General features: G+C 43.8%; 2 protein-coding genes across 5 annotated transcripts in view; one reads left to right on the plus strand and one right to left on the minus strand.

Moving 5' to 3' along the window:
• The window catches only part of DZIP1 (DAZ interacting zinc finger protein 1), a 39,988-nt gene extending 38,395 nt beyond the window's left edge, over positions 1-1,593 (plus strand). For 2 of the 3 annotated variants that reach the window (XM_065678054.1, XM_065678053.1), the window contains one exon: positions 461-1,592. In XM_065678054.1, coding sequence (XP_065534126.1) covers positions 461-543 — 83 coding nt within the window. In that variant the 3' untranslated portion in view covers positions 544-1,592. Of the gene's footprint in view, positions 1-460 lie in introns of all 3 variants that reach the window. The other variant, XM_065678052.1, reaches the window with a different exon arrangement.
• An 873-nt stretch (positions 1,594-2,466) lies between these two features.
• The window catches only part of CLDN10 (claudin 10), a 54,805-nt gene continuing 41,278 nt past the window's right edge, over positions 2,467-15,993 (minus strand). For both annotated transcript variants that reach the window (XM_065678055.1, XM_065678056.1), the window contains exons 2-5: positions 9,719-9,880; positions 9,473-9,554; positions 3,557-3,664; positions 2,467-2,833 (exon numbers count right to left, since the gene is read on the minus strand). In XM_065678055.1, the coding sequence (XP_065534127.1) occupies positions 2,719-2,833; positions 3,557-3,664; positions 9,473-9,554; positions 9,719-9,880 (467 nt within the window). In that variant the 3' untranslated portion in view covers positions 2,467-2,718. The remainder of the gene's footprint in view (positions 2,834-3,556; positions 3,665-9,472; positions 9,555-9,718; positions 9,881-15,993) is intronic.

Raw genomic sequence — 15,993 nt, forward strand, 5'->3', positions numbered from 1 at the left:
CCAAATTTAAGAGAGGAGGGAAACATTCTTACTTAGTCTTGATAATACTACTAAAATTTCAGGTTTGTTCAAGCTATCTAAGTGACCTACCAGGCTGAGATAAATATTTGAACTACTGGTAAAGCCATAGCCTCAATCTTCCGTAGAACTTATATAGCAGTTCCTAGTGTTAACATTTCAATATATGTAAAGGTTAAAGCTGTGTCAGTTATATAGATTCTTCTGATTATTTTTAAAGGGAAAGTAACGTTGACACTGACTGCTTGTACTGTGCATTGTATTCTGTGACAGAAACTGCCTTCATGTTACCAGCACTTGTAATTTCCTCATTGGTTGAAATTCCAGACTTCCTGAAGTCCACAGGTGTTTGTTCACGTGGCTTGTCATTTTATCTCATAGATAAATACAAAGGAAACATACCTCCAAAATAGTATTAATAATTGTTCTGGTATTTTAACAGGCCTTCATGAAGCTGATAACACAAGCACGTTAAAAAGCAGTTTAGTCACTGTAACAGATTGGAGTGATTCTTCAGATACATAATAACTGTGTTCCTGATGGGAGGCACTACCTTTGGATTCAGTTGGCGTTGAAAATATAGCTGAGAACATCAAGTGCTTCCTATTCATTTCTCATATTGATCACAAAACGAGGAGTACTCTTTACAGAACTCTGGTGTCTTCAGTCCTGAATCTGAAACAAGAATACTCACCTACATGTTACTGGCCATGTCTGTTTGGAAATTGAGAGTTAATTCTTCTTGCTTGTGAATTCAATGGTGAAAGTCTCTTTCATGTCACTGAGGTGAATATTTTGCCTCTAATGTTTACATTAAAGATTGAAACTGGTCTTGCAAGAAAGCATGTTAGCCGGTGAACAGAATTTACTGCAGAGTATTGCTTTACAAAAATTTTAAACGCATATTTTCTTGTATTTTATCATAAACTTTATATAAAATGGTGAACATTTTAAAGACAGTATTTCCATTTATTAAAATGTTAAGTTTTTACCATGGTTTACAATAAATACCAAATGGAAAGGAAAAAAAAAAGGCTTCAGCTCTAAAACTGATTATTATTGAAAGCCCCATATTCTGGGAATTTATTCTTTTTATTTATTTATTCATTCGAATTGGTTCTTAGTTCACATAAAAGCACAAACATTAGAAGAAAACCCACACCAAAACACGAAGCTAAGGTGAGGAAAGCACTGACCTGCCAGTGCGGAAGTATTTTCTTAGTTCTGTTTTGTTCATGTTGGCTGCCTTCTTAAAAAACACAATAGTGTTTTGACTTTAATGAAATACAAAATAAAGTAGAAGAAGAATGATTGGCTTTGTAGTTCTGACGCATTTTAGATGGTGTCAGGTACAAAACCTTTTCTATCATACTGTGCCGTTAATAAGTAGGGCTATTAATTTTTTATATTTATACCTTTGTTCCAAAATAACTAATGCATTGAAACCCCAAGGGTCCCTCAGTTCAAACCTCAAGGCAGACCTGAGTTTGTATGTGATTTTAGGGTCTCAGTCTAGAAGGCATTTTGTGGTTATCCATAACCTCTGATCTCATTTACTGACTCACTGTGCAAGTATTCCCTCAAAAACCATCACATGCTGATGGACAGGTGAAAAATAAAGTGCTAGCTGGTTTTTTTTAAGTGTTGTAACTAATTCAGGATAATCTGAAATAGTGCTGTTAAGTGTTGCCTGCTTTTATTTGGTCACTTTGAGGAATGTCGCTGGCAGAGCAGCTGGTATTGCCTAGGGTTTTGCTTTCCTAACCCAGTGGCTTGGAGCCACTCTGGAGCAAAAGATGTCCATCCTGCCCAGCCTGAGGAAACAAAACCAACCCCCCCAGAAGTGATTTGTCACCAGCAGGGGTGAGTGCTGAGGCAGGGAGGAGCCCACTGTCACAAAGCAGGTGCAGAATGTAGGAACCATCTTGGAACCTTGGCTTCCCCACCACAAAATTCCTGTGGGCTGCAGCTTCACTCAGCCTCTGCTTGCCCCACCACACACATGAAAGCTTACGATCACACATGCATGCTTCTTCTCATGCATACATTCTTCTTAGGCCATGCAAAACCCTCTCCAGTGACTGTTTTCGTAAAAGCTGGCCCTGACTCTTCTTAGTGCCTGCTCTTGCCTCCCCAAATCCCATACTTATTTTCACTCAGTCTCTTCCTACTCCTATGGCACCGCATTGACCAAGCTGCACGTTCTCCCACCCCTGTAGCGTGATAAGGAGATAAGAGCCTCCTAATTCCCACCGATTCTGGTCGGCTGGCACTGCAATTAGTATGTGCTCTGCTATCCCAATGTCACTGCTAATCAATGGTGAGATACTTTATGTGTTAACTTGCACAGAGTGTGGTTGGTTTGTCCAGTCCTGCACCCGGTTCAGAAATGGATGCAGTCAGAATGATGCATGTGATGCCATTCCCATAAACAACTGACAAGCCAAATTGGTAAATACCTCATTTATTTTTATGAAGAATGCAACATCAGCTCATGATTTCCAGGTATAAACTCTACAATACCAACATCAATCGTAAAATATAATAAAATTTACATCAATATGTAAAAAGCTGCAAGTTAATGTTTTAAAAAGTCATTGTCTTGGTGGTAAGTACATTGGAGTAAGGGGTGGGGGAAATCACTCTGAATGAAACGTACAAACTCATCTTTAAAACGCTCTGAATCTTCCCACAGTACACTTAAACGTAAGCGTTCTTGTCAAAGTGCTTTGGTGTGGTTTTGTCTGGGATGCTGTTCTGGACCTTTGTCCGAGCAGACATCACAGATGTGGCTCCATTATATGCATACCCCCTCCTGAAAAGAAAAGAGAATCAACCATTCACAGCTTATCCCACAGACAGAGAACATCTCTGCATCCAAGTGTTACAGTAACATAAAACTAGATGAAAGGAAGAAGAATGTACTTCCAACAATGATAAATCTCAAAAGAGGGTGAAGGGGGGCACCTTTCCTGTGTAGTCTCATCCTGGTTTGACATTCTGCCTCCAGCATCTCTCTTTGAAACTCACTTTTCTATAAATACATATCCCTTGTTCACAGCTAAGTAAATTAGGGCCCAATCATGAAATATTTGGGCTGTGGCTGATCCTACTAAGTAGTTAGTCCCTGCAGCTGCGCCTCATCATCACCCTCTTCTGCTGCTGGAGGTCCTGCTGCCACCACCGCTGTCCTTCACTTTGCTCACTTTTGATCTGATGATTTGGATTAAAGAAACTTGTCTATTCACACCTGTGAAGTGACCTGACCACTTTTCCTACATCACTAAATGCATTTTTTCTCAGCTGCAGTAAATTTACGAAGTATATATAACACAAGTACTTGTTTCAATAGCTTTCCTTAATTACATTAATGATGGACAGGGCATTATCCTTAAATCCCATTATTTTCCTACATCCACACCATCTTTTTCTGACCCTCACTACAAAGTGTTTTGGAAAAGTAATCAAACTGTATACATATAGTGGGTACAAATGTGCTAGTATTGATTTCTTTGGGTAAGGACAACCTGTGTTTTACCTTGGAGAATTGCTGTTTTCAGCTATCGAGAAGCAGAATATACTGCCACCAATTATGCAGAGTGAAGCTCCAGCCCATCCAATGAACAAAGCTGCTCCTAATTCATACCTGCAGGAAGTTAATAAATGGGTTTAACAACACAGAGCATGGATTTACCAGGATTAGGTTTTTTCAGGGTAAAAGAACTAAATTTTATTTGTTCCTGAATAGCTTTCCATTGATACACACATTATTCATTGCAAAATCAGCAGCTCTGCCACTCACCCACATTCTGTTCATTATTCCCCTCTTACTTGGGTAGCAAACTGTCCCTGTGGTACACTTGGGTGATGCTTCTCTCCAGGGTGCCTGGCTTTTCCACATCTCCTCCTGGATTGCTCGGCTCTGGCATTGTGTGATTCTTCAGTGCTTCTAAAGCACACAGCTCCTGTCGCCTTGGGGCATTTCAGGTTTGTTCCTGTTGGCTCCCAAACTGACTGGGGCCTTGCTGAGCCTGTGACTAGAGCTGCCGCTGCCAACAGCTCTCCTTAACTCTTCCCTCTGGCTTGCAGGATCCCTCCCCCTCCCTATCCACACTCACCCTGCTTAAAACATGAGTGTTTCATACATATATAGAATATGCATATGCAACATATATACACACGTGATATATGCACATACACATATAGATGCAGCTGATATACGCATATACAGATGCATACATACATGCACACATACACAGGAGTACATCTATGCACACATGCACATGTGCACACGCACATGCTGGCATCTTTCTGCTTATCTAGTCCCTGCGGCTGGGTTCTGTCTCCTCTCTGAGCCGTTGGGCTCAGCTCCACATCACCAACAGGCATGCCCTCTGCTGCCAGGGCAGCCACAAAGTGTTTGCAGCCAGGAACAGCTCACTTTGAGATTGAGAGGAGATGGGGGTGCTTTAGGAGCATTATGACACAAGGGTGAGTCCAAGTTTCTAAAGGAACAGTAGGAAAGGAAGGGCATGGGGAAGAGACTCTTTCCTTATCTTTGCTCAGCACCCACAGCCTGATCTCTGGAGCTTCAAGACAAGCAGCAAACCATGGCTGTCACTTGTCTGGTCCATTCCCCAGCTCTTTGCCTGAGGTACAGCTCTTTAAAACACTTTTGGGACGACCTGCATTAGAGCACAGGCCCAACAGTCTCTTACTCCTCACTGTTAGGACAGATCGTGTGTCTCTTGCTTCTTCTCTGCTCCAGTTCCTCCTTGAGGAAACCTTTATCTCTTCCTGACTCCTGGCATCCTGCACTGAAAACACAGGCCCCTGTCCCTGATCCAGCCACAGTTATTGGCCATGTGCCTGCGCTGTTCAGGCCTTTGTTAGTGAGTCTGTTTATTTAGTGTAAGCTCTGGTGAGGTAGCCAAATGAAACCCTCTGCTTGACAGCCTCCCTGTACAACCGAACGACTGTTCACAGCGCAGCTGCACGCTTTTCAGCTAGTTCCGAACACTTCCGTGAGAAGAGACCCTAATTTCACATGAGCCAAAATACGTAACTGAAAGCACCTGTAAGCTGTTCTGCAAAACCTGTGTCTTTACAAAGTGACACTGCAGCAACACTCAGAAATGCCTGTGAGCAGACACCCAGAAAATGATCTAGCAAATTCTGCAACAGGTTTCAAGAGTGTGAACGCTGGCTGGAGAAGAAACAGATCACTTTTCCATGTTTCCTGAGAGTCTAACCAAAGGCTAAGCACAGACTTTAAAAACCCCAAAAGGTGCACAGGATAAAAAGCCACACTTAGGATACCAGTCCTGGATGCTATGAACATCCAGGTTCAAGTCATTGCTGACTCAGCGACTTACTGCCAACAAGAGAGGGAGGCACGGGAGCTCAGAGGTAGGACACCTGATGAGGGCTTGCTCCTGACTCTCCATGGCCCTGCTAATGCGCTAACCTCTAGGCTTCTTCATTTTCTGTCCACATCATCTAACCAGAGTTTTTATTTATCATCCCTGGCCAAAAAGGGATCAGATTTCCCCAAACATTCTCCATACCCAGTGCGGGTGGGACTTAGGCACCCAACCCCCAGATTAAACCATAGCTCGGTCGCCTTTCACCCTAGGAAACTCTGCACCCAGCTTCTTCTGACTTGATAATCTGACAAACGTGTACAGCTTTTATTCTAACTGTTCTCACCTTTCCAGCCATGGTTTTCACAAGACTTGATCAGACTTCTGTCTGCTCAAGGACTGGGGGTTCTCTGATGAGAAACAGGTATCTACATCAGAGCTCCCCACCTAGGATCCTGTTATAGTCAACACGCAAGAAATACACACGAAGTACACTTTTAGAACACCCCGAGGCACCTATTTTAACAAGCTGTAAAGGCAGATCAAAGTGCCTAACTCCAGTGGGAGGTAAGCCTCAGGCTAGGGACCCTTCAATCCCCACAGGTACTGCCAGAGCATCCCTAAAGTACATGGACCAGTGTTAGACTCCCCACAGAAGTCAGTGCAGACCACTGCAGAGCTGGAGAACGTATCTGGACCAAGATTCAGTAAGGCTGTTGCTGTAACAACTTGCTTGCCAAGACCATTTGCCTAGAAACTGTGAAACACCAGATCATTTCCACACTTCCATCTAACAACATTGAACAGGTGGCCAAGGCTAACATAGGAGAGGCTGAGGAGACATCTCTCCTCCTGAAGCTCTTCAGTTGTACAGAAAAGAAATCAAGATTACATTGGGTTTAATTGGGTAGAGAAGGGTTACCTGACTGTTGCCTAAGTGTTGGGAAAGAAGACGTGGGGTCCTGCCTTTGTTCTTATGTTTGTTTCTATGTTTTAAGCAACATTTGTTACCATATATATATATATGTTATATATATAGTGGTTACTTTATATATACAACTATTGTTGTAACATGGATAAACAGATTGCATATACAAACCCTTCTCAGGTGATTGCCACACAGCTAGATTAACAGGGTGCAGAGGTGGCCTAATTGGTCTTTCTTCCACATCTTTAAACAGATGAACAACTTTCTGATCGACCCTGGTGCTTATGAGGAAGACTTAAAATACTCAACCGTGTATCAATCTGAGTACGTGATGTGGTTCAGGAAGAAAATAACTCTGTCCCAGCTGAAATCAGGACGTTATGGTCCCCTGGATTTTACCCAATCCATCTTTTCAGCATTTAAGAAGCCAACCCTAACCTCCCATCAAAATCCAGTACGTAAAAAGCCCCTTATCATACAAAAAACCCCAACCGAATCAGCACAACTACCCGAGGGAAATGCACGCTTTGAATGCCTGATTCTTATTCTTGCAATAAGAAAAATTTTCTTGGAAAATAAAAAATAGATTTAAATGTAACACTTTGAAATGTAATAGATGTGGAGAGAGGGCCTGTGTGCACAACCCATTCCAAGACAAGCAAGATGAAGGGAAATGATTCTCCATAAAAGAGAATGGGAAGTTAGATAATTTGGATGAACCAAACCCATTTATTAGTAAGAATGATGGTGATTATGGAGTTCAAACTGTGGCAAGGGACAAAAAGGAAAAAGTCTATGAGAGAAGGGGGGTTTTAACTGGAAGTAGCAGAGTGACAAAATAGTTTCCTAAGAGAAACTGTGGGAGCAACATGAACAAAACAGCAAGAGATGCATAAATCTTCCCTATTAGAGGTGTCTGAAGAAAAACTAACTCCACGTTGGCTGCAAGCACTAAGGCATCCTGTGCTGCAAGGCCAGCACGGGATACCTTGGCACAGGATGCCTCCAAGTGTGTTATTATGTATGGTCAAGCAATTCCTTTGGACCTGTCTTAAATGGGCAATGCAAATGATTGCATTGGGATACAAAATCCAGCCTAAGATTGCTTTCTAAGTAAGGTGGGGTTTAGGCTGTCCTTTTGGTGCCTGTCATTCCTCAGTTAGGTACATAATTCAAACCAGAAGTCTATTGGGGAACAGCTATAGGCAGGTGTCTGATTCCTCCTGCACCCATACGGAGGCAGGGTGCCTCTTCCAAACGCAGAAGGCTGGAGGGAAATTCTGACAGCTGAGATGATGCTAAACATCTTGTGTCACTTTGTTTCTCCACTAACAGTATCTCAAGCCTGTCTTTAACACTGCCAGAACAACTTCAGGAGGGAAATATGCAGTAAAAGGTGAAAGGCTGAAAGCCTCTCAGTGAAGAGCCAATGCCAAATCTCCACAATATACCAGTGAAGCATATTAAATGCTTCCACAATACCTATCAGAGTTCACAGATGGCAGTGAAATACATTACTCCAACATATTTTACACTGGTTGAGAGAGGAAGATGCTGAATGCCACCATTAGCTTCACTTGACACAAGGCCATTGTGCGAGCTCCATACACCATGCAGAACTCAAATTACACCTTCTGGCTTTCCTCTCCACCTTTATCTTTGCAGTCATGATTACATGAGCCCACAGCTGAGCTATGCTGGTTGTCCAGGAAAAAAAGGAATTTCTGCAGAGGATGTTTTGCCACCTTTATTTCGGTGCTTGAACTGCAATGGATTTCCCATTCCCCCACAGTAAAAATCTACTGCCAAGTCTGCTTGCTCTTTTGCAGCAAAAGAGTGTAGGAATACAGTGTAGGAAAGGGACTTCTGGCAACCACCACGGCATTTTTCACTAGGAACAGTAAGCCTGATGAATAATTAACTTTGGGCTATATGGACAGGATCCATTTTGTTCACTGTACGTCACAATCTTGTTTCTTTTGCAGGCCTTCTGATCCTGTCCTCACTGTACCAAACAAGCAGAAACTATAGCAGAATTATGCAGAAAACTAATATGAATTCGTTCTCAAGACAGGACAGCCCTACTGCTGTAGGTGCCAGCCTACTGCAAATGTGGATCCAGTTAATGCTATTTATTCAGACCATTTTCTTTGTACCAAGAAGAAACAGAAAAAGCCCAGGGTTCCTTACTGAGCCCTTACTTGGGTCTCAGAGAAATGTATACCCAATGCTTGAAATATCCTGGAATCACCACCAAAAGAACTTTGCAATCCTTGCCTTTAAAGGTCACAGAATCATAGAATGGTTTGGGTTGGAGAGGACCTTAAGATCATCCAGTTCCAACCCCCCTGCCATGGGCAGGGACACCTTCCACTAGACCAAGTAGCTCAAAGCCCCATTTAAAGATAAATTTACATTATGTAAGAAGCCAAAACAGTAAAGTCTATGATGCTGTAATTTACAGCCAATGTTTTCAGACCTGGTAGTACAGATGTGATCCAAAATCCAAGCACTGGTTTGTGAACTGCTGCCTATGTAGGTCCTGAGAACTTGCACAACTTTAAATGGAGTCTTTAGGGATGCTCTTTATTTCTGGTATGGATCCTGTTGTGCTTATGAGATCGTGGGTTACAGTAAGATTTATGATCCGAATTTCAGTCACCTGGATTTGAATATCTGTCAGTGAAAAGTCCACAGAGCCCGCAGAAACCTCTCTTCAAGAGGAGTCAGGATTGTGCAGTGCTCAACACCTTTATGGAAACCACCTCTCGAAAGCTTGAGGAAATAATTCTCTTCCTCTCGTATTGAATGATGCACCCAATGAGTGCTTCTGTCTTGAGCAATCCTTTTGCTGCACCTCTGACAAAACCACAGGCTTCACTTGTGATTAACCCACGCTGCTCTGCAGTAAGCAGGGCAGAACCCTGCTGAGCCCCGGTGAGCCTGGGCACAGAGATGACAGAGCAATCAATCACCCTGCCGGCAGGTTAAATCATTAAATCTCAGCACATGGATACTCCAGTTGGAAGATGTGATCAAGTAAAACTGCAGCCCACTCTCCTCCTCTGCCCGAAAGGGGCTCTGTCTAAAAGGGCTCTGGTGCACAGTACGAAACTTAAGGTCTACATCTTTGAAAGATTTATGGGTATAGGAAAGTACTTACTTTTGTGCAACAAAAGAAGGATCAAAGAACTCAGACGTAATCCTGTTTGCATACAGGGAACAACTAGTCATAGAGCACAACCCTGAAAAGCATAAGACAAACCATTCAGTGGAGCCAGCAGAAGAGCTTTGGGCCTGACCCTGAAGCCAATGAAGTCATGGAGAATTGTGCCCGGATTTCTGCGGAAAAGAAGCAGCTCTGATAAGACTTCAAACACACAAACTTAGAGACATAACGTATATTTACCAGAGAGTATGAAAATCAGTCCAGCCAAACAAGCTATTTTCGCTTTAGTCTGATCGGAGCCTCCGACTTTAGTGCACTTCATCCCAACCAGTCCAAAAATGGCACCGAAGAAGCCCAGGCAGACGGCAGAGATCATCAGTCCTCTGCAGGCTTGGATGTAACCTGCAGTGAGAAAGAGTAAGGCGAATGTGAGAACTGGGACCACAATGGGTTTCACTGTAGCTCCTCTCCCTCTGGGCAGTGATAGGCACTCCTCACTATTGCAAACCGAGTCAGACCTTGGCTGGACTGATGTCACCTTGCTATTCATTGAGTGCGTTCTTCAAGGTGACGTGTGCCCTTCAAATGGCATCATCACCTGAGCCCAGCTTGTAAGAGACACATTATGGCATGCAGGGCTACGGAAAAATAATCCCATTGTACAGTATCTGCAAGAGGTTGTACCCAAGAGGTGAGCAGCTCCACATGGTCTGCATAGGAGCTGTTGCAGGTTCCAGAGCTACTCTGTGTGCACAAAACAAGTCAGTCTTCTTGTGTGTGTGTTGCAGATGCAATACAACTGGCAGCAGGCTGGCAGCAGTGACACTGGCTGGGGTCCTGGGCCTGCCTGTACCTGCCACTGATTTGGACTGGATTCACCAAGAAGGCCCTCATTCTGCAAGAAAATCACACGCCTGCTCAGCTTCGCAGACAGCAGTAGCCCCTTGAGATGAAACAAACCACCGTCATATGTAAGCCTGGACAAATGGCTTTTGGCTGGCTTTAGCCACGTACAGCTTTGCCATGCTGGCTGAGGCTGCCCTGAGCTGGACCTCACAGGGGCAGGGCTTTTCAGCAGGACAATGGGCTGCTTGGCCTCTTCTCCCTTCCAAGAATATCTTGTAATTGAAAGACTGTGATAATCTCATATCACTGTTTACAGGGTGGAACGCTGCAATCTTGCACAGCTGAATAACCATCACAAGATGTTTTTCTTTATAACCTGTTGTTACATCTCATTTAAAACGAAAATGTACTTCCACTATTGGGGCATTCATTCTTTTCGCTTTGATCTCCAGTCAGTGAAGATGTTGAGAGCTAAACCACATTTCCATTGCCTATTACAGCAAATTTTACATAATAACAAAAAATCACCATCCTGCGTGCATAAAAGTCTTTCATATATAGGAAATAAATATATAAAGGCAGGAACTAGAGGACACCTAATAAAAACAGAAGGCGGCAGATTCCAAACAAAAAGTGTGTTTGTTCATATAACAAAGTTGTGGAACTCCTTCCCATATGGTATGTGGATGCTAAAGGTTTACAGAGATTCAGAAAGAGACTGGATACATTCATTAAAGAGAAATCTGTGTCTGGCTGGCAGGCCCTCGAGCTGCAGATGGCTACCACTGCTACTTGGCTGCCTTCTGCTCTCCTTAGTGCCAGCCACTTTAGCCGCTGCTGGAGGCCAGTGGGCTCCAGGATGACCACTCTGTGTTTGAAGAGTGTTCAACACGCACGCACGCCCACCCTTAATTCCCAGCTTTGTGCAACACGCAGCACACAAGAAGCAATTTGTGGCACATAACACCCTGTTTTACCATTCCTACTGAATACAAGTCCTGTGCTGCACACAACTTACTGGCATTTATCTACCTCTGTTGGCATACACAGACTATCTTCCATTTGCAACATGCTTCTGTAGCCCATCTGCTATAGAAACACAATGGTCCATGACTGTAACTGTCATACAACTCACATGTTGGAATGTAAGAGATGGAGTCATTTGTGCCAGACTCAAGCCTGAAGAAAGCAGTTCTGCTTTGTTAATTTTTGCTACAGGCATGGAAAAATTGGCTTTTACTACTTTTGGTGGTGTGTGATGTATTTCCTGTGGTACAAAGGTAAAGCGGGAGAGGAAGACTGGCAAAGAAGCTATTATTTTTGACAGGTCCAATTTATTGACACTGTTAGCAGCTAATTGACACATTAAAGTGCTGAACCATGAACATATTTACCCAGAGGTCCTCTAAACTTTTATTTATGTCCAAACCTCCTAGGAGAAACAGTAAATATTCACCCCAACCAAAATAACCAGCATATGCTGGGAACCACAGGGCTGAAATTCAGCGGTTCCTGAAGGTCAGTACCCAGTTTTACAACAGGTAGAGGGTAGTGAGACAGCAAGAAATAATTAACTCACTCACCCAGAAATCATTTTCAATTATAAACAGCGTGAGCTGGAGGCCTGCTCAGTTCTGCTGAATGAATAACCTTCCTCACTAAATATTTCACCAGATTGGGCAGGGCAGCCGCAGCGGGACGTGTTTCAGCTCACCACAGCAATCACCCAACTGGCACATGCTTTTAGAACAAAATGTATGGAAAAATTAGATCACAATCTACACCAGTAACGTGGAAGAGCAGAAGACTGTCAGCCCCACTAAGTTGACTGGAGCATTAGGAAGCATCAAAGGGTATAGTCAACCTTTTCACCAAATCCAGCCTCCTGTTGCATGCACCTGAGGTTAAAACTATGTATAGCATTTGGGTGTAAGAGTAATTAAACTTCTTCTTTGCCTCCTAGAAAGCAAGAACATTATGCTGCTTACTAAGGCTTATCATTCAGAGGGATGTAAAGGGGAGCTGCCTATTTCTTCACATTCCTCCACTCAAGACCAAAGACCATCCCCCTTCCAAATGTCTATTGTCTGTATTTATGCCAGTTCCTGCAGGAACCTTGTTCTATACGTACTGCCCACCCAAATGAAGCTCCCAAGCAACAAAACCCTATGTGTTTCAAAGAGACAAGCAGACAAACATGCATTACTCATAAAGTCATGTTTAGCAGCATTCCAAGAGAAACCAATTTCAAGGCTTTTTTTTTTTTTTTTAAACAAATGTGTTTTGTCTTGCATTCAAATTAATCTTTCTAGAACTTCATCTTTCTTGCCTCGCTGCTCTCACACTTGCCTCCCATGCTCACAGAGAGTTAGGAGGAATTCATATACCCATATCATATAACACTCAGAAAGAAATATATATATATATATGCCACATTCTGGGGACTGTCACTTTCACAGTAAATGCCTCTGGTGGCATCTTGCAGTCTGCATCATATGAAATATAAGAGGCTGCCTTACAGATAAAGCGCAGATTCCTTCCAGAAGTACACACCTATTGCTTTTGTATGTTCTCCTAAGCTCTAATACCCTCTTTTAGTTCATAAATACATTTTTGTTCAGCTCTGCTCTTGCAAAAGGTCATTGGATCCATTGTTGGAGACATGGAAACTGATACGTCCTCATTTGCAGAGGTGATTTCATCACTAAGTTTCCACCCATGCCCAGTAGCACACAAAAGTAAACCTGAAGTGTTTTTAAGTCCCACAGACAGCAAGAACATTTTTGCTTGCACACAGAATGTGGGGCTGGGTCCTTAACAAGGGCTGGCCAAGTTGATTATGTATGCATAAAGGCGGAAGGGCAACACACTCAGTTTTCTCTGGTGGCCACTCTTGTGATGGCCTGAGAGCCACCAGGGCAGCCCCAATGCAATGCCACCCTCAGCAATCTGGGGAACACAGCCCAAGACCAGTCTGTGATGCAAACTAAAACAAGGGTGATGGGGAACCATTTCTGGATCACTCCTGACCTGAACTATGACACTGCTCCTGAAGAAAGAAGACTTCTTCTGCATTCCATGGGAGAGCCCCAGCTCAATTGAGTGATAGCTCAATTTCTTACCTCCTGTTTTGCCTCTGATCCTCTGGCAGACCTGAGCAGTCTCTCTGGACAAGAAGTCCAGCAAAACTCAGAGGTTTCAGATTTGACAAAAAAACATTTCCATAGAAGAGGAATCCCCCTGTGAGGCAAATCCTTTCCAGATCCATGAGGAAAGAGCGGAGCAGAACCACCTTTCCCTGGGGCAGCAAAAGTATTTCTAATAATTTCCCAGTTCTGCCCTACCATTTGGAGGAGAGCAACTTGTCATTGCTAGATGTATCTCTACAGGGTTACTACTTCTGCTCACAAACACTTCAGGGAAAGTGGAAAGGCAGATCTGCCTTTTTTGTGTGTCTTCTGAGTCCCCCATCTGAGGATGGAGTGAAGAATTGTAGATTCATAGAATAGTCTGGGTTGCAAGGGACCTTCAGAGGTCACCTAGTCCAACCCCCCTGCAATGAGCAGGGACATCTTCAACTAGAAGTTCCCGTGTTCCTGATCCCAGGGACTGGGATCCAGCTTAACTACCGAAGTCAGTGCGAAGAAGAGGAGGGAAGGAAGAGGCTACTTGAGGGCTGAGGCAGATTCAGCTTCGTGCTGACACACCAGTCCTAAGCTATGCATGACGCACTGCAGCCCCACACACACTCCTGCGCTGGGGAAGGGTTTGGGTCAAAAGGGGATGCACACACCCACTGTCAGGCTCTGACAGGTTCCCAGTAGGGCCCGTAACCATGAAGAGGGCAGTCTGGGCTAGGCTAGCTACTGAAAACACCTCTCACTGTGGTGGCTGCCCTTTTGCCCCATCCCTCACTGCCTGGCCGGTGCTGGGGGGTTATGTTAGCCTCTCTCCAGCATGACTTTCATTCATGTTGTGCCTGGGAACCAGGATCTTGCCCTGTAGCATTTAGAGATGTCACTGAGTAACACTGAAGCCAAGAACCTTCTGCTACTGATAAACACTCTGGCCAGGAGGCTGGGATATAGTCCTTCCAGAGAAGCATGTCAGATTGACTTCTGCCCTAAATGAGTTAGTGCTCTGATGGCTGCTTCACTTGTGCAGAAGGTGCCTCAGAAACTCATTTATTGGGCAAGTTGCTGGAACTTGTTACCCAATGCACAAGCTTTCAACACACAAGTGTTTGGAGAAAGTGATGTTAAGGACTTTGCTGTCAAGTTTCTTCTTCATTTTGGAATTTCAAATGTTCCCAATTCTGCACACTTTGTAACTACACTTTTCTTACTCTAAAACCCAGATTAACCCAAAACTAAAAGAACGGCTGAACAATAGATTCAGTGGATCTGAAAGGTTACGCACCAGCGATCACTCTGTGCCTGCCTGCACACAGACCACAGCTCTTTGCCCAAGCCTGGAAACTGTGTTCTTGGCTGCTACACTTGACCATAAGGTGACTGATGCCAATGGAGGCCCACCAGCTGTCCCACCCCTTCAGGGGAACCAGTAACCTCCTCTGTCACCATGGGGCTGGGTAAAGAGAAGGTTTGGTGAACGCTACTTCTCTACCGAAAGGAAGCATCCTGCAATAGTGACGCTTAAGGGATGCCTGTGCTACCTCTTTTTAGTGTTTTGATGGTTTTTAGCCCTACAGAGGTCAAAGGTTTTCTGATATTGATATTAATTAGCTTCATGACAATATTAATCCCTGTTATGATAATATTTATCTCTGTTAGCGATTTCATTAACACACTTTCTTTTCCTTTTAAGCAAACCTTTCACTCCAAAATCTACCCTCAGACTCCAGTGCAGAGAGAATGTCTGGCCAGACTGTGAACAGTAGGCCTGATTTTTTTGTATCAAAGCCCCTGGGGCATCGTATGTTGTATTGTTATGGCTATAAAAAATTGGAAAATGTGCCATGATTTCAAAAACTTTCTCTCCCTTTCTTTGTAGTCATTCCAGAGACTATGTAAGCTGATGACATCTGCACCTTCCCTGTTACTAACAGCCATAAGGAAGTGTTCAAGGCCAGGACGGATGGGGTTTTGAACACCCTGGTCTAGTGGAAGGTGTCCCTGCCCATGGCAGGGGGTTTGGAACTGGGTGATCTTTAAGGTCCCTTCCAACCCAAACCCTTCTATCATAACCAGGGCAGATTTACCAACTGAAGTCCAGTTGCAGAGATTTCCTGCAGTGACACAGTTTCCCACTAGGGCTTCCTTCAAGGGCAAAAATGTTTCTCCCCAACCAGGGAAGAGACAGCACTAACTCAGCCTTTAGTTTTAGGCACTGCAGCAAAACTCTCAGCTTTACACAGAATAACTCTGTTGTAAAAGTATGCCTTGCTTCTGCATACCTTTGCATCCCTTACTGCCCCAAGCTTTTGCACTGTCATTTATCAACGACGCAATTACATCCCGGTTAATAACCGCTTAGCAAGAGAAGCAAAGGAACATTAATTAAAACAGAACGACGCCAAGGCTTGTTCTTCTCCACCGACCGTGGCACGGCTGGCGAAGCCATAGAAAAAGAGGGATGTCACGACGGTCGGGAAATAAAACAGCAGGAAAAAATCCTCTGCATTCTTCTTGTGTCAAATCCGCACGCAT

This window comes from Lathamus discolor, chromosome 4 (assembly GCF_037157495.1).
Source record: "Lathamus discolor isolate bLatDis1 chromosome 4, bLatDis1.hap1, whole genome shotgun sequence".
NCBI classification, from domain to species: domain Eukaryota; kingdom Metazoa; phylum Chordata; class Aves; order Psittaciformes; family Psittacidae; genus Lathamus; species Lathamus discolor.